Below are 23354 nucleotides of genomic sequence, written 5' to 3'. Positions count from 1 at the left end.
GTAAAGAGATAAAACAGAAAACAAAAGACTATTGATCTGTTAAATAAAACTGCAAAGTTCATATTATAAACACACATATCTAGAGTTAGTATTACATTCATCAGATTGAAGCTAGGTTTCCAAATATGATTAGAATTAATTCAAGAATGCCATTTTCTCTACTTTAATTTGATATAAAGTTAGAAAAGCAAGTATTAAGGCAAAGTAAATAAATTGAAGGAGTAAGAATTGGTAAAGATGAAGCAAATATATCTCAATTTGAAGATAAACTTATATTTAGATAATGCTGAAGAGTCAACAAAGAACAAACAAGAGAACTACAGTAAAGCAGCAATATATATATATATATATGTATATGTATGTATATATATACACACACACACACACACACAATAAATCCACAAAAATCATCAGACTTTTTGTATACTATTAACAAAATCTAAGAGAAAAATATAGGAAGGGAAAACATTTTCTTTAAACAGAAATGAAAGAGGACCTAAATAATTGGAGACAGATCCAATATTCTTAGCTGGCCAAGTACTTTGAATATGCGTTGCATATTTCCATTGGGATATAGCCAATTACTATATTTTGCAGAATTCGAAGTTCAAATAGAATGAATTTGGATACATATGTGATCACTTCAGTGGTTTTATTATTCTCATTACTTATTACATATCTAGGAAAATTATCATAATACTCAAATTGCTCCAAATTTTAATAATACAAAAATGTGTAGACCTATACAAAATTACAATGAAATTCATTTGGATGATCAAAATGTGAAGAACATCATGTAATATAATGAAAAGTAGGCAGGAAATAGACTTGGCTCTACCAGTTCTCATATTATAAGTAGCTAATGCATCTATCTGGTACTAGCAAAAAGAAAAAAAAATTAGAAACATGTATGACTGACCTAGACCAAATAAGGAACACTGAGAAATAAATGCGTATAGCAATCTAGGGTTAAATAAATTTAAGCACACAAAATCCTGGGAAATGGACTCCTTACTTATAAGATTTGCTGCACAAACTGAGAAGACTGACTGAAAAAAATAGGCCCAAAAGCTCTCCTCTTGTTTCAGTATCCGCTATACTCTTTTATCTCTATTGTTATTGCTGATACATTACATGAAGGTGTTGAATCACTGTAGTATTAGAGATGTATCACAGAAATGATATTCACAATGGAAAAAAGGATTTAGTGTTAGAAAAGACCATATTTGCTACAGTAGAGTGAATAATTGAATGATAATCCTGTTTATTTATGTTAAAAATTGTTCATTTGTGGTTTGTCCTTTGTTCTCCAAAAGGACCATGAAATTAGGAAGGTGATGTCATAACATGCAAAGGGATTGGATTTAAGTGAGGGAGGGCTGTGCAGCCTCACTTTCTCCTCCAGAGCCATCTGGGAAGACCCTCAGGGTTTCTGGCCAAAACAGAACAATTGCATTTACACTCACTCTGAGCCATCAGAACCCAAACAATGACCAAGTGAGACTTGGGCTGAAACCTAGTGTTGGCCAATCAATGAGAGTCAGAATGATTTGGGTTTAAAGCACGGCCCTTTAGAAAAGAAATCTAGCCCACAAACCCCAAGATAGCTTGCAAGGTTTCAGTGATCAAAATTTATATTCCTTTGGGCAGAGAGCCTTCAGGTAACACTATGACTCCCTATGTGGACGGAGGAAAAGGAGGGAGAGGGGAAGGAGGGAAGGAAGGAAGGAAAGAAGAAAGGAGCTGTATTGCCCAAATGGAACTGGCCAGTTAGGTCCCTAGAAGGGCAGCTATTTCTACTCAGAGATCATTGTTTGTCCTTCGTTCTTGGTGAGGACCATGACATCAGAAAGGGATGTCATGACTTGCAAGGGAATTGGATTTAAGTGAGGGATGGCTGTGCAAAAGCTCCAGCCTTACTCTTTCCTCCAGAACTCTCTGGGCCCAGTGGCAAGATATAGATCAGGATGACTGGAGATTGCAGTGGAATACCTCAGCCTTTTTAAACTAAGTTTTTTCCCAGGTCTCAATTTGAGGCAACTGAAGTAACACCCATTCAGTGATTAAGGCTAGGTAAGAAATGAGGCAAAGAATGGCCTCTTTCACCTAGTCAAAAAACAAAACAAAACAACCCAATCAAGTCTACTTTAAGAGCTGCCTAACTTATGAAATCATAGGTCCAGGTGCATATATACACATTAATATATCTAGGGGAAGTCCTGAGTCTTCTATTAACTTCATAATTTTGTTATGCTTTACATAGCACTCAACATATAAGGTTGTTATACATTTCCAATAGATGTTATGTTCTTATGCAGAAAATAAAAAGTGATATAGATGGTGTAACTGGGAAGGTTACTTACAAGAATGTTTTAGATAAGAAAGTCACTATGGCTTTTGTTCATTTTGTTATTTATATCAATGTTGTGTTTGTTCTTCGATTTCAAAGAGGACCATGACATCAGGGAAATGAGGACATGACTTGCAGTTGACTTTGACTTGAGTAAGGAGGGCTGTGCTCCTCCAGAGCCATTTGGGTCCAGTGACCTGATACTCATCAGGATGACTGGAGATGACCCAGGATGCAATAGTAGACCCTGGCCCCTGTAGTCTCAGGCCTTTTCATGTACTCACTTAGGTGAGGTAATGCCCATCGAAGTGAACTCCAAGTCATGTCATCGTTTCCCTAATGTTATGGTCCTCTTTGAAAGCGGAGGAAGAACGCAATCTATGAATAGACTGAGCTGCCTGAAAGGGTACCCAGATAGTTGGGTAACTCAGCTCATCCTCTCCCTCTCCTTCTCCCTCTCCTTTTCCTCTCCAAAGGAAGGTAAATTTTGATGGCCAGAAGCTGCCCACTTAACTTGGGGTTTACTGGCTAGATTCCTTCCTTCCTTCCTGCTTGCCTGCCTGCCTGCCTGCCTTCCTTCATCAAAACCTTAAACCCCATTCACTCTGAAACTCATAACTCAGATCACTATAGGTTCCTTCCCAAACTCCACTTAATGGCTTGTATTTTGGGCCCTCCTGGCTTAGAGTAAATGCCAGTGGTAACTGTTTCTCATTGGAACAGAACCCTGAGGGTCTTCCCCTCCCAGCTTGATTATTATTTTTTCTTTTTTTCTAACTAAAGGGGCCATCCCTTGTCTCACTTCTTAAAGTGCCCTATTCACTGAATGGGCTTTACCTCACCTAAATGAGTACATGAAAAGGCCTGAGCCTACAAAGGCCAGGGTCTCCCATTGCATTCTGGGTCATCTCCAGGCATCCTGATGAATACTGGGTCACTGGATTCAGATGGCTCTGGAGGAGAAAGTGAGGCTGGTGACCTTGCACAGTCTTCCCTCACTCAAATCAAAGTCCATTGCAAGTCATGTCATCATTTTCCTGATGTCAAGGACAAACACAACCTGTGATTTAGGTCAAATATTATCCAAAGTACATACATAAATATTAATGTATATGAGACAATATTTGAAAAAGCCAAATGAACATTACTTCCTAAGTAGAATAAAAATGAATGGAAAAAACAGTACTAACAACATATACTAACCAACTACAAGAGTCATCAGAAGAAAATGAGTTTAGTCAGAGAAAAGCTTTTTGGAAGTGATAAATTTTCATTCAAGTTTTGAACAAAAGAAGATGAAAAGGGTGAAGTCGGAAAAGTAACATGTGCTAAGATAGCAAGGAAAGAAGGAAGAAGCAAAGAATCCACGTCAAGAAAAAGAAAGTTGCTTGGTGAGATTAGATTCCTAAGCAGAATAGTAAATTCTTACTTAAGACAGATATTTCCAGTAGCTATGTGTTTGGTTGGCTGAAAGGGTCAGAAAGATAGGAATTTGCTACAATAATCCAGGTATAAAGTACTTAGGGTACAGATTAGGGTAGTATTTAATCACCTTTCTCCAAACATATCCAATAATATGTGTGACCAAAGTGATCAACAGTAATTACATACTGTTTGTCGCCTCATGGGTAACAGTTATACACTGTCTAGTTTTGTAGTAATGACCATGCTGATATCTCACAAGAATAAATTGATGCTATCATTGGCCAACAAAATTGGCCACCAGCAAAAACAAACCAGATGTTTATTCAACATGTTTCTTTCATCCATTTGAAATTTTACCTGTGTGTCTATTATATAAGAAGGATAAATAAATTTCTGTGTTTACAATATTGATTTTATTTTTAAAATTTTGTTTTTAGTTTTCAACATCCACTTCTCTAAGATTTTGAGTTCTAAATTTTCTCCCCTTTCTTCCATTCTCTTCCCCTTCCTTAGAAGGCATGCAATATGATATAGGCTATACATGTACAATCATATTAAACATATATTCACATTACTCATATCATAAAGAAAAATTAGAATCAAAGGGAAAGAACAGGAGAAAGAAGAAACAAGAGAGAGAGAGAGAGAGAGAGAGAGAGAGAGAGAGAGAGAGAGAGAGAGAGAATAGTATGCTTCAATGTGCATTTAGATTCCATACTTCTTTGTCTGGATATGGATAGCATCATGCGTCTTTTGGAATTGTCTTAGATCCTTGTAATGCTGAGACAAGTTAAGTTTTAGATCTGGTATGGCTAGTTCACCTTCCCTAGCATTTCTTTTCATTATTTCCCTTGATATTCTGGACCTTTTGTTCTTCCAGATGAATATTATTAATTTTTCTAGGTCTATAAAATAATTTTTGTTAGCTTGATTGGTATGGCAATGAATAAGTAAATTAATTTAGATAGAATTGTCATTTTTATTTTATTAGCTCAGCCTACCAATGAACAAATGATATTTTCCCAATTATTTATATCTGACTTTATTTGTGTGAAAAGTGTTTTGTAATTGTGTTCATATAATTCCTGGGTTTGTTTTGGCAGGTATACTCTCAAATATTTTATATTGTCTGTAGTTGCTTTAAATGGAATTTCTCTATCTCTTGTTGCTGGGCTTTGTTAGTAATATATAGAAATGCTGATGATTTATGTGGGTTTATTTTATACCCTGCAACTTGACTAATGTTGCTAATGATTTCAAGTAGTTTTTTAGTTGATTCTTTAGGATTCTTTAAGTACATCAGCATACAATCTGCAAAGAGTGATAGCTTTGCCTTCTCATTGCCTGTTCTAATTCTTTCAATTTCTTTTTCTTTTCTTATTCTAAAGCTAGCATTTCTAGTTCAATATTGAATAACAGTGGTGATAATGGCCATACTTGTGTCACCCCTGATCTTATTGGACATGCTCTAGCTTATCCCCAACATATGTAATGCTTACTGATGGTTTTAGATAGATGCTACTTATCATTTTAAGGAAAACTCCATTGATTCCTGTACTCCCTAGCATTTTTAATATGAATGGGTGCTGTATTTTGTCCAAAGCTTTTTCTGCATCTATTGAGATAATCATATTATTTCTGTTAATTTTGTTATTGATATGGTCAATTATGCTGATAGTTTTCTTAATATTGAATCAGCCTTGCATTCTTGGTTTAAATCCCACCTGGCTATAGTGTATTATCATCATGATAAGTTGCTTAAATCTCTTTGCTAATATTTTATTTAAAAATTTTGCATCTATATTCTTTAGGAAAATTAGTTTATAATTTTTTTTCTCTGTTTTGGCTCTTCCCAGTTTGGGTATCAGCACCATATTTGTAACAGAAAAAAATTTGGTAGAACTCCTTTACCTATTTTCCCAAATAGTTTATATTCTTTTGGAATTAATTTTTTTGAATGTTTGGTAGAATTCACTTGTGAACCCATCTGGCCCTGGAGATTTTTTCTTAGGTAGTTCATTGAGGGCTTATTCAATTTCTGTTTCTGAAATGGGTTTAATTATTTTATTTCCTCCTCTGTTAATCTACACAATTTATACTTTTGTAAATATTCATCCATTTCACTAAGATTGTCAGATTTATTGGCATACAGTTGGGAAAAATAGATCCTAATTTTTTTTAACTTTCTCTTTTTTGGTGGTGAATTCACCCTTTTTTGATACTGGTAATTTGGTTTTCTTCTTTCTTTTTTAAAAAATCAAATTAACCAAAGATTTATTTATTTTATTGTTTTTTTTCCATAAAACCAGCTCTTAGTTTCATTTATTAATTCAATAGTTTCCTAAATTCCAATTTTATTAATCTTTCCTTTAATTTTCAGAATTTCTAATTTGGTATTTAATTGGGGATTTTTAATTTGTTCTTTTTCTAGCTTTTTTAGTTGTATGCCCAATTCAATGGTCTTCCCTTTCTCTATTTTATTCATATAAGCTTTTAGAGATATAAAATTCCCCCTTAGAACTGCTTTGGCTGCATCTCATAAGTTTTTCTACGTTTTCTTATTATCGTCAATCTTTTTGATGAAGTTATTGATTGCTTATGTGATTTGTTGTTTGACCCACACATTCTTTAGGATTAGATTATTTATTTTCCAATTAACTTTTAGTCTATCTTTCCGTGGCCCTTTATTACATGTAATTTTCATTGCATCATGGTCTCAAAAGGATGTATTTCATATTTGTGCCTTTATGCATTGGATTTTAAGGTTTTTATGCCCTAGGACATGGTTAATTTTTGTGTAGATGTTATATATTGCTGAGAAAAAGATATATGCCTTTCTATTCCCATTCAATTTTCTCCAGAGGTCTACCATATCTAACTTTTCTAAAATTCTATTCTCCTTAACTTCTTTCTTGTTTATTTTGTAGTTAGCTTAATCTAGTTCTGAGAGGGGGAGGTTTAGGTCCCCCATTAGTATTGTTTTAGTGTTTATTTCATCCTGTAATTCACTTAACTTTTCTCCTAAGAATGGGGATGCTGTACCACTTGGTGCATATATGTTTAGTATTCACATTACTTCATTGTCTATGGTACCATTTAACAGGATGTAGTTTCCTTCCTTATCTCTTATAATCAGATCTATTTTTGCTTTTGCTTTGTCTGAGATCAGGATTGCTACCCCTGATTATTTTTAATCCAGCTGAAGCATGATATATGTTGCTCCAGCCTTTTTCCTTTACTCAGTGTGTATCTCTCTGCTTCAAATGTGTTTCTTGCAAACAACATATTGTAGGATTATGGTTTTTAATCCATTCTGCTATCTGCTTCCATTTTATTACAGAGTTCATCCCATTCACATTCACAGTTACTAACACAGATTACTAATTGTGTCTTTCTCTCCCTCCAAATTCTTCCCTGTATATGCTTTTCTCTCTCCTTTTTTCCTTTTCCTCCTCACTAGTGTTTTGCTTCTGACCACCACCTCCCTCAATCTGTCCTCCATTTTATCAGCCACCCTCCATTTTCTTTCTTCTTTCCCTTAACTACTTCTTCCTTCCTTTGGCTCTCCCTTCTATCCACTCCCTCCATTTTCTTTCCCCTTTCCCCTCCTACTTCCCATAGGGTAGGACAGATTGATAGGGTAGGATAGATAGATAAATGAGTATGCATATTATTACTCTCTCTGAGCCAAATCCAATGAGAGTAAGGTTCCAACAATGCCTGACTCTCTCCTTTCTCTCCCTCTACTCTGGTAGGTTTTTGGACCTCTTCATGTGAGTAATTTACCCTTTTGTGTCTCTTCCTTTCCTCTTCTCCCAGTATAATTGTTTTCCTCACCCATTAATTAATTTGTTTTATCATCACATCAAAGTCACCTTATACCTACACCCTCTGGCTATGTATACCCCTTCTAAATGTCATAATAAAGATACAGCTCTCAAGAATTGCAGGTATCATTCTCCTATGTAGGGATATAAATAGTTTAGTCTTATTGAATAATATGGCTTTTTTTTTTCCTGTTTACCTTTTTATGCTTCTCTTGAGTCTTGTATTTGAAGATCATATTTTCTGTTAAACTCTGGTCTTTTCATTGGGAAGGTTTGGAAGTCCTCTATTTCATTGAACGACCAATTCCTCTCCTGAAAGATTATGCTCAACTTTGCTGGGTAGTTGATCTTTGGTTGTAATCCTAGCTCCTTTGTCTTCTGGAAAATCATATTCCAAGCCCTCTGATATTTTAATGTGGAAGGTGCTAGATCCTGTGTAACCCTGACTGTGGTTCCATGTTATTTAAATTATGTCTTTCTAGTTGCTTGCAGTATTTTCTCCTTGACCTGATAACTCTGGAATTTGGCCACAATATTCCTTGGATTTTCATTTTGGGATGTCTTTCAGAAGGTGATTGGGGGATTCTTTCCATTTTTATTTTCCCCTCTGGTTCTAGGACCTCTGAGCAATTTTCTCTGATAATTTCTTGAAAGATGCTGTCCAAGCTATTTTTTGGTCATGGCTTTCAGGTAGACTAATAATTCTTAAATTCTTTCTTTTGGGTCTATTTTCCAGGTCAGTTATTTTTCTAATGAAGTATTTTACATTTACTATTTTTTGTTGTTTTGATTTTGTTTGATTTTTGATGTGTCTTAGTGTCATTAGCCTCCACTTGTCCAATTCTAATTTTTAATGAACGGTTTTCTTCAGTTAACTTCTGTACCCTACCCCCCCTTCTATTTGTCCAATTCTGCTTTTAAGGAGTTCCTCTCTTCAGTGGAATTTTGTACCTCCTTTTCCATTTGGCCTACTGTATTTTTAAGGAGCTGTTTTTTTCAGTCAATTTTTGTCCTTCCTTTTTCAAGCTGTTGACTCTCTCTCGCATACCTCTCATTTCTTTTCCCAATTTTTCTTCTACCTCTCTTATTTGACTTTAAAAATCTTTCTCAAGCTTTTCCAGAAAGGCTTTTTGGGCTTGGGACCAATTCAAATTTTCCTTTGAGGTTTCAGATGTAGGTATATTGACAATGTTGTCCTTTTCTGAATTTGTGTTTTGATCTTTCTTGTCACCATAATAATTCTCTATAGCCAGTGTTCTTTTCTGCTTCTTACTCATGATGTTTCCCTATGTCCTGGCTTTTAAAGTTGAGCTCTTCTGCTGGAGCACAGGGGACTCTATCTCAAGCTTCTAGTGGTGGTGCTCAGGGGCCTGGTTACTGGATTTGTGTGCTGAGGCCTCAGGTACTGGCAGCTGGGGGGTCTCTAGGAGTTTGATGACTTATCTGGTGCTGAGCTGGGGTCCTAGTGCTGGTATCTGGTGTGTGCTGAGGTAAGGTGGGTTTTTTTCTGCATTTCCCTGGGGCTGTGCTGAAGCTTGGGGAGGTTCAGCTGCTGAAGGACACCTGCTCACCTAGAGCTGCACTGTAGCAAGAGAGGTCTGGCTGCTGGAGGATATCTGCCCATTCTGGTCTTCCCTGAAGCACATGGAGGTCCTCCCACTAGAGGATACTTACCTGCCTGGGACTACACTAAAGCACCTGGAGATCCACTGCTGGAGGACACCTGCCTGTGGGGCTGTACTGGAACATAAGGAAGGCTGGCTGCTGGAGGATGCTTACCCAACCAGGGTTGTGCTGAATCACATGGGCGTCCACTGTTGGGGGACTCCTGCCCACCTGGGGCTGTACCAATGCAAGTGGTGGTTCTCTGAGATGGAGTCTGCCAGTTCCCCTGGCTAGTGGGGGTCCCTGGTGTTGGCATTTACTGCTCCACTGCCATGGGGCTCAGGATCTTTCACTGGTTTGGTGAGGTGGGACTTGTTGCTGTCTTGCTGGGACACTTCCTGTCCTGGAATGCACTCCCCTTTTACCATAATAAAATGGACATTTCTTGCTGATCCTCCAAGTTTCCCTGGCTAAGAGGTTGCTCCACCCCATCTTTCTGCTGACTCCACTCTTCTAGGATTTTTCTTGGGGTGCTGTGTGTCAAAAAGGGAGAGTGATAGTAACTTACTTACTAATTTACATCTTGGCTCCTGGAAGTCCAAGTAGCTGAAGTATTAAGAGATCTTAGACTTCATGCCTGAAAAGTCTAGCTCTGATTAATTCTGTGCTTCTATTATTACATATATTCAAAATGTATTGGAATTGTATAACAACTTTATGTGTTGAGTACTATGTAAAACATAAAACATAATGAAACTAAATAGAAGATTAAGGACTTCCTTTAGATATATTAAATGTATATGTTTTTAACTAGACCTATGATTCCATAAGTTAGGAAGCTTTAAGAATGGATCTTCCTCTACCATTGAAGACTGTCATCTTCTCTGAAACTTATATTAGTTTAGTGTGTCAGACTTAAGACTTGAACCTGGTTCTTTCTGATTCTGAAGGAATGTCTCCATTAGGCCAAGCTACTGTGTATATATAATATATCGATGTGTCTATACATATGTACACTCATATATATACACTCAAATATATATCACATATATATTTATGAACATATGCAATATTATGCACATATCTTCAATATGCATATGTACATATCTATATATACACAATTTTATATGATTAAAATTTGCATGATATGTCCTCATCTAGAGTATATATGTATGTATCTGTAGCTAAATATTTTCACACTTTCAGGGGGAGGCTCTGAGTCTGATTTTATCCATTTTGTAGTGCTTTATATACCTAATACATAACAAGTGGTCATTATACATTTATAATAGATTATAGATACATTACAATATATTATTGTAATTAATTATATATTTATAGTAGATTATTTATAATAGATATACATTTATAATGGAATATTTATAATAGATTAAAAATGCCATGGAAAATGGTTAAAAAGGTTGATAAAAAAATCCGTTCCCAAAGTTCTATTTAGAAGATAGTAACACTTATTTAACAAGACCATGTCAAGGAAAAATAAATTATTTAGTGAGATTGGGTTTCTAAGTAGAGTAGTTTATTGAGCACTTAGTATATGCTGAGGAGATAAGAGAGATAAAATAACACATGTTTACTGTTTCCTAGCACCTTGTATTCTAATAGAGGGAAGTAAGGCATCTATATAAAAATTAATAATCCCAAGTTTAATGCAAAAGTGCATGAGGCAAAGACCTTTGAAAGTTCATAGGAGGAAATATTTCTGTTCCTTTGAAATATAAAGAAATAGAAGCCCTTACAATGCAGATTAATGCTTGTAAATAACATACCTTCCAAATAGCTTATCTACATAAAATTTAATATCTACACTTTCATAGATGCAAAAATTTCTCCCTATATCTGTGATGTTTCCAAATCATTTTACCTTTTCAATAAAGCAAGATAACTCTACTTTATTTTGTTTTCCTTCTTTCAACTAGGTCTTCCTCCCCTTGAGAAATGGATAGTAAATTTTGATAAAGATCTTTTTGATGGCCTCGTTTTAGCAGCACAGGTGGCAGCTTACTGTCCATTTTTGGTAAGACTTGTTTTCATTCAGAATTTGTAAATTGTATTTGAAAACACTAGTGTATTTCAGTTATTCTGATTTTTATTTGAAGGGATTGTTCTTGGTATTCAGGATAGAAACAAATATAATTCAGTTTAATAAATTATGTCTCCTGCTGAATTTTTATTCTTTTTTAGAATGAAGAGCATGCCTTATTTTTTCTCCCATACTACAGAATATAATGTTTCACAGACAATACATACTTAACAACTAAATTTGGGATGAATGAATGAGGCTTGAAGTATATATTTTTTTTAAAAAAGCCAGTGGAGAGATTGATCCAAAATCTAGAAATTTGATATCACAAAACAAATCAAGGAAAATGTTGAAAAAAGCTTGAAAAAACAATCATATAAGGAATTCAAATGAGATTCTAAAAGGGAATGAAATGAAATAATTGTGAAAATAACCAATATTGAAAAATATAACAGAAGCCTCAAAAATTCATAGAAGCACCAAATATCAGGCTAATTACACTGGGAAACAGTGTAATTAGCTGGGCTAAAAAGGATATACTGAATCCTTCAGATTCTTGGAAAACATATGGACTGTTTCAACAATTTGGCTAGCAGCTACTGCGGGGGTGTAAAACCAACAACAACCAGCTCACAGAATGCTGCAAGCCCAGGTTCTTTTGATCTGCTTTACTAAGGAAATCAATGTTAAGGGGTTAACAATCTTACTTTAATCCAGTATACAAATATCATTCACTTAGTTCAGGGGAAAAAGCCAGCACCCTGAGCTTCAGAGCAAATACAAACAAATTACAAACATCAACAGACAGACCTTGTCTGATTCAAATCCCAATTCATAGTTACCATAGGTACCCAACTCATGGTTACCAAGTTCAAACATCCGGGCAAGCTGAATGGCTCATAACTACAGCTGCACAGAGTCTCCATATCAGCACACCACCAAGAGTGAGAGCCCTAAGCAAATAGCTCTGTCTTTCTTTTTTATGCAATTTCAGACATCATCAAGCGTCATCTGAGCAACCAGAACTTAGGCTCCTATGATTGGCTCTGGTCTTAGCACCTCCCCTTAAGACCCTGGGGGCTTCATGACCACATTGATTTAGCACCTAATAGATAGGAGTTTTGGGCCTACTTGGGAGCAAAGATATGATCAGACCTCCCTTCTTTGGCCCCACCTGGGGCCCCACCTTAAGCCTATTCAAATGGATGGGAAAGATCTTGTCATTTACTGATTGCATTAACAGGGACTCAGGATAATAAATCTTAACATCATAATCTCAGTATAACTGACATCTTAGGCAATTTAGAAAAAATAAAACAATATGTATACTATGTTTTAGTAAATCATCAAATAAATTTACTAGAAATCTGATGAAAACAACTAGTCAGTGATACATAAATAGAAAGACACATTACGAGCACATTTTTGTTGTTGTTCATCATATATTTCTTTGATGACTTTTTTTACCTCGTTTCCCTTCTCAATTTCTAATTTGTAATGTGGTCTAATCCCATTCACTGTGTGCTTCACTACATCATAAGTAGTACAAGTATTATTATTTTACAGATAGACTCAAGTGAAAAGATGGTCTTTAATCTGCTATTTAATACTGCCAAATTATGAAAAGCCAGTTTTGCACTAGAGATATTGGACAAAGTTCAAATCAAAAGTGAATTCGACACTCAATGTATTCAATGAGATAATGTAGGGCATGATGGACTAAAAAGTTTTATGAGAATTACAGAATACTAATCTTAAATATCTATATTAATTCAATCAAAATGTATAAAGGAAAATGTCGTACAAAGAGAAATAATTTCTTTTTAAATAATTGTTAATAATTCATTATCTCTACATTTATGCATGATAGTTCCTTTAAATAAAGAAATTGCAGGGCTAAATAATGTCTTAAAAAGTTAGATATAGTAGATATATGGACAGAACTAAATGAGAAAAGCCATTCCATCATTCATTTTTTTCCAACATTTATGGACTATGCACACAAAGTTCTTCCCATGCAGAAATATGAAGAAGACATAGGCCTACATGGAAACTAAAAAAAAGGATGCTCAGAAATGGTCTGAAAATAATCTATAAAGTGTTATTGAAATGGATTATTAATTAATTAGTCAGCCATAGCAGTTATCCAATGAAGAGGATTGAGGATCATAGTTCCTGGAATTTGGAATCATGGGGATCATTTTGCAGTAACCAGAAAAGAGTACACTGTCTTTATATTTTTGCAATAGCCCATTGAATATTATCCATGGCAAAGGGCAGGCTAGTCCACTTCCAAAATACAGGGATAACATATGAGCACTAAAAAAGTGAATTAGAGATTCTAACACAGAGAGAAGCATGTGACCTCACAAGTACCACTGAGCTTTGGTGGAATCAATCTAGTGACTGGTTCTGGATGTGGCTCTGGAATAGTATACACTATTTAAAAGAAATTGGTAGGTAAAAAAGGGGAAAAATTCTAGGAACCATAAGAAAGTATAATGTCACAAAGAATTTAGGCGACATCAGTGAAGGCAGAAAATATATGAGGTACTTGGGAAACAGATCACAGATCGGGAGCAAAGACAAGCTATAATAGTGATGGAACATTTTAATGATATGTACACCTGATGGAACTCCTTTTAAAAAAATCCCAATACAAAGAATGTCTTGATTTTCCTTAATGATAATTTCATTCTTCAATATGTAGCAGAATGAATCATCCATTCTTGATTTGATTGTCATCAACAAGGAGGAACTAGCTGTTGGAGTAGAGGTGATGAAAATCTTATAGGTGAAATGACTGCTCTTCTAGAATTTATGATAGTGGAAGACTGGATAGCTAAGAATAATATGATATGCACCTTAGATTTATTAACAGAAAATTTCAAAGTGTTCTGAGGAAACACAGGTAAGATTCAATGGCTTGAACTTCTGAGCTCTGAAGAATAAAATTCTAAAAATTCAAAGAGAACCAATTGTTATAGGATAGATAGAGGAAATTGTCAAAAGACACTGATGTGGATGAACCAAGATCTTGCCCAACAACTTCAGATTTAAAAGCAAAACAAACATTTACAGAATCATGGAAGCAAGGTCAGTTAATAGAGAATGTGTATAATACTGTGGCACAGTCAGAATCATGTAATATAGTTCAGGATGAGCTTAGGTTGGTGAGGAAAGCTATGGAGGATCAAAAAAGGAAAGGTTGCTATGCTGTGTGGATAACAGAGGACAAAGTAGAAAGAGAGGCTTGATTATTTTGCTTATTTTTTTCTGCAAAGGAGAATCATTTTTAGAATACAAAGGACAGAACAAATTCAGCTAGTGAGGAGTTAATAACCAAAATAAAGGGAGGAGGGTGCTCTCCCCCAAATCCTTCCAAACACCTGTAAAAATGACTCTAAAAAAATTCTAGAGCTACAGAACCCATGAAATGACAGGGTAAAACAAGTCTCCAGCCCAAGATGGCCTGGATGGTCGCTGGTAAGGGTCTATCACACTGTGCTGGGAGCAGAGCACAGCCCAGTGTGGGCCTGAGTAGACCAGGCAGAGCAGGCCTCAAGGCACTGAATCACTGGTAGCTGTGGCAATTTCCAGACTTCTCAACCCACAAACACCAACAACAAAGAGAAAACTATTGGCCCTGGGTGGGAGAAGTGAGCAGTCTGACCTCAGCCCCAAGTGGTAGAGGTGGCTGTAGCTGTGATGGCAGCAGCAGCAGTAGCAGTAGCAGCTGGTTCCAGAACTCAAGACCCACAGATGGTGGGAGGAATCAAGCAGCTGATCAGAGCAGGAGTGCAGGGATCTCTTTGCTGGCACTGAGGCAGTGTTATCTTGCTTTGCCCTGATTGGATCTGGGACCCAGTCCTGGTTGGCAGTCCTTAGGGGAGAAGGAGTGCTAGTGTGGCAGAGCTTGTGGTGGCTGTGGAGAGGGAGTCCTCCTGGTAGTTTCATGGCAGAAAGGAGTGCTTGCACTCACAAACTGGAGCATAGGCCAGGAGAGGCATATCATACCACCTCAGAATAGAAATAGTTCTGAAAACAGCAATGCAAACCCCCTGAAGCTTGGACAGAGCACTCTCCACTCTGGAAGCAGTCATACCTTGACAAAGGGCTCAAAAGTCAAGTGATTGATTGGGGAAATGATCAGTTAGTGTAAAAGGTCTCAGACTATAAAATCTTTCTTTACTCATAAAGAAGATCAAAACATACAGCCAGAAGAAGTCAACAAAGTCAAAGATCCTACATCAAAAGCCAAAAAGAAAAATATGAATTGGTCTCAGGCCATGCAAGAACTCAAAAAGGACTGTGTTCAGGGAGATTTAAAGAAGATAGAGCAAGATAGACATAGGGTTAAATAGGTCATCTCTATAACCTCATTATACAGTGTTCTAATTGTTATGAGGATCAAATGAGATACCATGTGTAAAGCACTTAGCATAGTGCCTGGAGCATAGTAGGTACTATATACATGTTAGCTATTTATTACTGCAATGCCTACTACAAATTGACTACTAAGTACTACTATACTAGTACTAGTACTACTACCACTACTACTACTAGTACTATTACTACTACTACTGCAGCATCTTAAATATTATTGGTCACCATAGTTTAGGACAAGCTAGAGTTGGTGACTCAAAATTTTCACTCCTAGAAGAATTGCATAATTGCAATCCTCTTCCAGAATATTAGATTCATTTGTAAGTACCATGGCTTAGTCATAGAAGATGGGGAAGGGCTTTGAGTCTATGTCATTTAAACAGTAGAAGAGGGATTAGATTTGTTCTCTTTGGCTATAGAGTAGAAAACCAGGAGTAATAAGTAGAGGTTGAAAAAAGATCAATTTAGACTTGATATCAGAAATAAAACAAAAACAAACAAAATAAACAAAACTTCCTGGCGTAGAGGTGTCTGGAAGTGGAATAGGATTCCTTGAGAGGTAGTGGCTTTTCCCTCCTTGGAGGTCTTCAAGCAGGGTCTGCACATCCACTTCTCAGAGCTCTGTTATGATGAGTACTCCATTCAGGTATAGGTTGGATGGCTTCTAAAGCCCTTCCCAGCTCTCAAATTCTATTATTCTCTAAGTGTACAGAGGAAGTCAACTGGGATGCCAAAGGGCAGTTGAAGGTACTGATGTTGTTCAGCCTGGAGGAGAGTTGACTCAAGGGGACTGAGGCCTGCTATCTAGTTGAAGATATGTCATGTGGAAGAGCAAGCTTATTCTGTTTGGCTTTCAAGGGCAAAAATGCAGTTGGTAAACATTGTTATCAGAACTATCTAAAAATGGAATGGGCCACCTTGAAAGGTAGAAAGTAGATTCCTCTTCATTAGAGGTCTTCAAGCAAAATCTACAGATGACACCTTGTTGGGTATATTGTAGTGATAATTATTATTCAGGTATAGAGTTGATTAGATTACCTCTCAGCCTTGACATACTCTGATTCTGTGTGAAAATGGTAATCACAAAAGTAATAGGTTATATCAGATAGAAGCTAGGATGACAGAGTACTAGGAAGGAATGCAATGATCTAATGCTTTCAAACAGATCTAGAAAATTCTGATTGGGAAATCCGGAAAAAATCACAGTAAATTCTTTGTCTGGTCCAGTTGGTATAGGGAGACAGACAGGGAGGTCTTTGGACACTGGGGATAGAGTCAGGCCAAGAGCACTACAGAGCCAGGGGAGAAGCTGTGCATCAGGGCAAAGAGAGGTTTCAGACTCATACTGGAGCACTGTGACAGAGACAGGTGCCAACTGGAAGCTTTGTTGTTCATGACCCAGTTCTGGGTAACAGATTCAAATGGGACTGAGAAGGGGATCTCTGTGGGGGAGTATGGTTCCTGGGTAGGGAGGCCCTGGGCGGTGTATTGAGAAGGGAAGTTCAAAAGCCAGCAGTAATAGCAGCACCTAGTAATGTTCAGACCCCGAGCACAGAGCATAGTCTCATTTCTAGCATCCAGTCTGGCCTGCAGAAGAATAACTAGGGCAAGAATCTCAGATGAAAGTGGTGTCTAAGATTTCAGAAAAACCTGGAAAGACTTACATGAACTGATGCTGAGTGAAGTGAGCAGAACCAGGAGAACATTGTGCACAGTAACAGCAACATTGTGTGATGATCAACTTTGATAGACCTATTTCTTCTCAGCAATCCAATGATCTAAGAAAATTCCAAAAGACTCATGGTGGAAAATACTGTCCACATCCAAAGGGCTATGGAATCTGAATGCAGATTGAAGCATACTATTTTCAACTTTTTAATTTTGTTCTTGTATTTTCTTTCTCTTGGCTTTTCCTTTTTGTTCTTATTCTTTCTTCACAAAATGACTAATGTGGAAATATGTTTAATATGATTTTATATACATAACCTATATCAGATTGCTTGCTGTCTTAGGGAGGGGGAAGGGAAAGAAGGTAGAGGAAAGGGGAGGGAGGGCAGGAGAAAAAAAAGTTTGGAACTCAAAATCTTATAAAAGTGAGTGTTGAAAACTTTCTATACATTTAATTGGAAAAAAATAAAATACTATTGAAAGTGGGGCCTACAGTTCTGCCACTCTGACCTAACAGAACTTTCCAGGTAGGCTAATAGAGGCAGAGTCTAGCAGCAGTCTGCTCTTTTACAGTGAGGAACTTAGAAAGCTTAGGCCTAGCAGCCAGCAATCCATGTTTTCCCTGGAGCACACCAGTTCCTAGACTACCCCTGGTGTTCTGGAATAACACGGTACTCAATACTCCAAGAATGCAGCAATAGGATCAGTCCATACTCCAAAAATGAGGCAGAGCCCAGCCATAATATCAGCTCCAAAGTCAGGAAGTTGTCTGGAAGAATGGGTAAAAAAAGAAGAACCACACCACAAATGATTTATTATGGTCACAGGGACATTAGGAACACAGTAGCAGAAGATGAAAATGACTCCAAAACATCTACAAGCTCAGAGAAGAAAATAGCTTGAGAACAAACAACTAAAGTTCCTGGAGATAAATGAAGCAAGCTTTGAAAAAAAGATTTTAAAATGTTTTTATAAATGGAATGAGAGTGCTTGAAGAAAAAAATAGAAAAGAAATGAGAGCTATGGAAGAAAGAATTAGAAAAGAAATTAACACCTGGGCACAAGATGTATAAAACCTTTTCCAAGCAATAAACTCCCTGAGGATTCATATAGACTATATAGAAGGCAATGACTCTATGAGGCAATAAGAAATATTAAAACAAAGTCAAAAGATTAAAAAATAGAAGAAAACATAAAATATTTTATAGCAAAAACAACTGACCTGGAAAATAGATTGTGGAGAAAAAAAACTAAAGAATCATTGGACTGTCTGGAAGTCATGACCAAAAAAAAGTCTAGACATCATATTTTTAGAAATCTTAAAAAACAACCTCCCAGATATCTTAAAACCAGAGGGCAGGTAGAAATAGAAACCATTCACTTGTCACATCCTAAATAAATCCCCAAATGAAAACTACCAGGACCATGATAGACAAAATCCAGAGCTTCCAGCTCAAAGCAAAAATGCAGCAAGCAATCAAAAATAAAGAATTCAAGACTGAGGAATCATAGTCAGGAGGACACATGATATAACAATCACCCCTATAAAGGAAGAGAACTTGGAATATCATAATCCAGGAAGCAAAGCATATGAGTTTACAGCCACAAATAACTTACCTGGCAAAATTGGGCATAATGCTACAGGGTAAAAAAAAAATGGATTTTTAAAGAAATAAACTTCCAAACATTCCTGATGAAAAGTCTAATGCTTCAGAGAAATTTTGGAGTACAGGAGGGAAGAGAAACTTAAGAAAGCAAACATGAATAAACAATGACTAAGGATAAACTGCTACATTCACATATTGGGAAATGATACATGTGTCCCCTCTGAACTCTATCATCATTTGAGTTGATACAGGGAGTTCAATTAGACAAGGCTTGGGAGTGGCTCTATTATGTAATCATGATATTAAGAAAAGAATGCAGGAGATTAAGGGAAAAGAAGGTTAGGGAAAATAATCTCATACAATCAGTGTACATAACTAAACTTCTACATAAACAAGGAGGAGGGCTTAGGAGGTAGTGGTTGACAGTTGAACCTCACTCTTATCCGAACTGGTCAAAAGAATGAAGAAAGAAGGATTCACATTCACACAGAACTGGGTACAGAAATACATTTCATTTAGCAGAGAAATAAGAGGAAAAAGTAGAGAAGGGAGGAGGGAGAATTAAGAGAGTAAATTAAAGAAGAGTTTATTCCAAAGCAAAACAAACTCTAAGGATATACAAAAATATAGGGTTTGGTTTTTTTTGAGGTGGCAAAGAATGGATATCTGAGGGAGATGACTGTAAATTGGGGAATGGATGAACAAGTTATGGTATATAAATGTGATGGAATACTAGTATGCTGAATTCTTACCAGTGAACTCATCAACCATGATTCCTGATAATAAATAATGAAAATGCTATCTACCTCCTGACAGAAAAGTGAAGGACTCATTATGCAGAATGAGACAATTTTTGACATAATAATTGTGGAAATTTGTTTTGATTATTTACAATGGGTTTTCTTTTTCTTATTTCCTTGTTATGGGAGTTGGGAAAGTAGAGTTAGTGTGGAAAGGTGAGAAGGCAGATCTTGGCTAATTAAAACAAAAAAATTAAAAAGATTCTATAACCTATCAACAAAACAGAAACTACACACTAAAACAGGGAGTAATGACTCGAAGCATTACATATAGACAAATCCAAGGTTTGAATGTCTATATTAACGAGATATAGAAAATTATTAAGTGGACTCCACCTTAAAACTTTAGACAAGGAACAAAGAAACCTAAAAAAAGAAGTAACTAAGATTAGAAGAGAGATTAATGCAATTGAGAAGGAAAGAATTGAAGTCATAAATTTAAAAGGTGGTTTGTAAAAAAGACTAACAGTTTTGATACCTAGTTATCAAGTCTAATTGGAAAAAAAAGAACAGAACAAGTTTAAATCCCCTAAATCAGAAATAAAATAGACTAAAGGAAGAAGAAAGCAAGAAAATTATGAGATCACTATATTTCATTCTGTCCTGACTCATCTGAGAATCTAAAAGAAATAGATGATGAAAACAATGAGCAAAGAATATGCAATGCTAATAATTAACTATGCTGATAACATAAATAGATTGACCCCAGAAGAAGAAATCACATAGGCTATTAGAGAGCTATCTTGTAAAAATGTCTCTTGGTCAAGAAAGATTCACTGGAAAGTTTTAAAGAACAAAAATTTCTTAGATGAATTTTTCATGTTTCAAAATAGAGTTTCTGCCATGAAACAAAGTGTTGATTCTTAAATTAAACAAATAAACATGTATCATTATAATGATTGATTTGGGGGGGCCTGACCTGTGATAACATTGTTATAGGAAACTCACAAATGAGGAAACTCATAGCATCACCTGATATGCAATTTATAGCCTTAGAAATTTACCTGAGGGCAATTAGAAGTTAAATGATTTAACCATTATATACCTAAGGTAGGACTTGAATATAAGACTTTTGAGCCAAAAGTCTGGCTCTCTGTCAGTTAATGAATCCTGACATAAAAATGCTACATAAAATATCCAAGTTGAATACAAAAAAATCTATCCTATTTGAATAGTGTTTATAAATTGAATTCAAAGAGATGTTAGTACCGAGAAAGCAAATGATGTAATAAACTATATCATCAAGATAAAAGGTAAGCAATATAATCACGTTCAATTAAAGTGAAAATCTTTGATAAAATATGTCACTGATTTATGATCCTATGTTTCAAAATATAAAAGGGGTCCACAATTTGATAAAAAGGTACATACATAATATTTGAAATTACAACCTAATTACATGTATAAAATTACTGAACAAACACCGGAAGCATTTATATTTGAAACAGGTATTAATAAAATATCCACTCTTTCAACTCCTATTTAAAATGTTTAGTAATCTTAGTAATAAGAATAAAGCATGTGAAAAATAAAGGAACAAGAAAATGGCAGTGAAGAAATTAAAGTGTGACCTAAAAGTTCAATGCAGTCAACAAAAAATAATGAAAGTAACAAAGAACCCAAGGAAAGAGGCTAGATATACTTGAAAATCACCTGTATTTCTGTAGGCCGTCTACAAAAATCAAGAAAAAAATTTACAATAATAAAATTAACCATATATTTGGTCATTAGCTCATTAAGACATAGAAGAGATCTATAAAAATAAATTCAAAACGATTTTGACAGAAAACAAAGACATGAACAAGACTGCTCATAATTAAGTCGAGTGAATATAGTAAACATGTCATTACTTCTCAAATTAACTTAAAGATTTAATGAAATAAGAATTGAGATTAAATGAGATAACATTTGTAAACCATGAAGCACAGTTTCTGGTACATTTTAGGTACTATAGAAATGCTTATTCTTTTCCCCTCCCTTCCCAATTAAGCTATCAATATTATTTCAGAATAAAATCCATGACAAAAAGAGGTGAATAAGAATATCCACAAGCATTTTGAAAAAGAAAATTGGTATCACCAGATCTCAAAATGTGTAAAGGTATACTTCTAGAAACTCTCTTGTAATAGAAAAAGAATAGCAAAGAAAGATCAATGGAATAGAAAAGATAATCTGTCAATGGAATCTAATGCATATAAACATTTAGCTTTTGATTAGCTCTTATCTAAAAACACTGGAGAACGGATTCATTATTCATTGAAAATTTCTCAGAAAACAGAAAGTGAGGAAAAATGGGTTTTGAGCTGTACCTTATTCTATACACTCAAAAACTATAACTACATTTATAATTTTTTTTTATCACAAATAGACCCTGGAAGAAGAATTTGAATCAGAATCACAAAATCTAACAGTTGGAACAGACTCGAAAGACTATCTTGTTCAACCTGTATATGAATAAGATCTCTCTGTATAGCATCCCCAACAAGCTGTAAAATTGCCTTCACCTGAGCATATCCAGTGATGGGGAACCCACTTTCTCTTGAGGGAACCTATTCCAATTTTTGGTAGATGTTATTGTCAGGAAACATTTCCTATATCAAGCTTAAACTTGGCCATTGCAACTTCTGCCTAATGTTCTTAATTCCACAATCCAGGGTTGAGTATAGATACCTAATCCTAGTCTTCTACATATCAGCCCTTCAGATACTTGAAATTCTTTTTCAGATACTTCAAATTCTTGTCTTCTTCAGGCTAAACTGTCATGGTTCTTACAGCATATCCTTATATAGAATGGTCAAAAGGGTCTTCTCTATCTCTATCAAACTATAGTGCCCAAAACTGAAAAGAGTATGCTAGTTGTGATCTTACCAGGACATGGTACACAGAAATTATCAGTTCCACATTCCTGAAAGTTATTCTTCTCTTAATGAAATCCAAGATCCCATTAGTTTTTTGGGGGGTTGCTACATCATACTGCTGATTCCTATTGAGTTTATTGTTAACCAAAACTTACAGATCTTTTTCAGAACGTCCCATACTTGTGCTATCTTGTGCTTCTCAAATAGATTTTTGAACTTTGTATTTATCCATACTGAATTGCACCTTATTAGGTTCAGTCCATTGCTATAGCCTGCTAAGATAAATCAGCAAGTATCTATTGTCTGTTATGTTCCAGATACCATACTATGTGCTCAGGATACAAATACAACAGATCAAATAGTCTCTACTCATAAGGAGTTTATATTCTCATTGGGATACAATCAATTCATATATGACTCTAAGAATAAATGTAAAGGGAATAAAGATAATAAGTTAAACACATTGTAACTTGAGAGAAACAGTGCTAGCAGTTGCAGGAGTCAGGAAAGGCTTCATGGAGAAGAGGAGCATCAAACATGGGTCTTTCTGGCTGAATTGCAGCCTAAACAAATTAAAATAACATTGGGAAATATTTAATAAATAAATAAAAATTCTATAGGACATAGATAATGTTAACATATGGTATTCTAAGTTATGCCCCACTCAGGGATCTTTATGTATGATTTAGTGACCCCCATTTCCATTTGATTTTGACAAGCACTGGTGTAGAACACAGTAATTAAGCTGTATCTTAAAAGATGATTCTGTAAATCGGAGGCAAGGAGG

At 35.6% G+C, this 23354-nt stretch overlaps 1 protein-coding gene across 1 annotated transcript in view; it reads left to right on the top strand.

Annotated features, from left to right (window-relative positions):
- Positions 1-23354, top strand: part of CFAP47 (cilia and flagella associated protein 47) — a 965255-nt gene that overhangs the window by 321598 nt on the left and 620303 nt on the right. The window contains exon 35 of the mRNA XM_036744194.1: positions 11145-11242. Coding sequence (XP_036600089.1) covers positions 11145-11242 — 98 coding nt within the window. The remainder of the gene's footprint in view (positions 1-11144; positions 11243-23354) is intronic.

Source organism: Trichosurus vulpecula, chromosome 2, assembly GCF_011100635.1.
Source record: "Trichosurus vulpecula isolate mTriVul1 chromosome 2, mTriVul1.pri, whole genome shotgun sequence".
NCBI classification, from domain to species: domain Eukaryota; kingdom Metazoa; phylum Chordata; class Mammalia; order Diprotodontia; family Phalangeridae; genus Trichosurus; species Trichosurus vulpecula.
The sequence above is the reverse complement of the archived record's forward strand: the minus strand, read 5'-3'. Positions and strand labels throughout refer to the sequence as shown.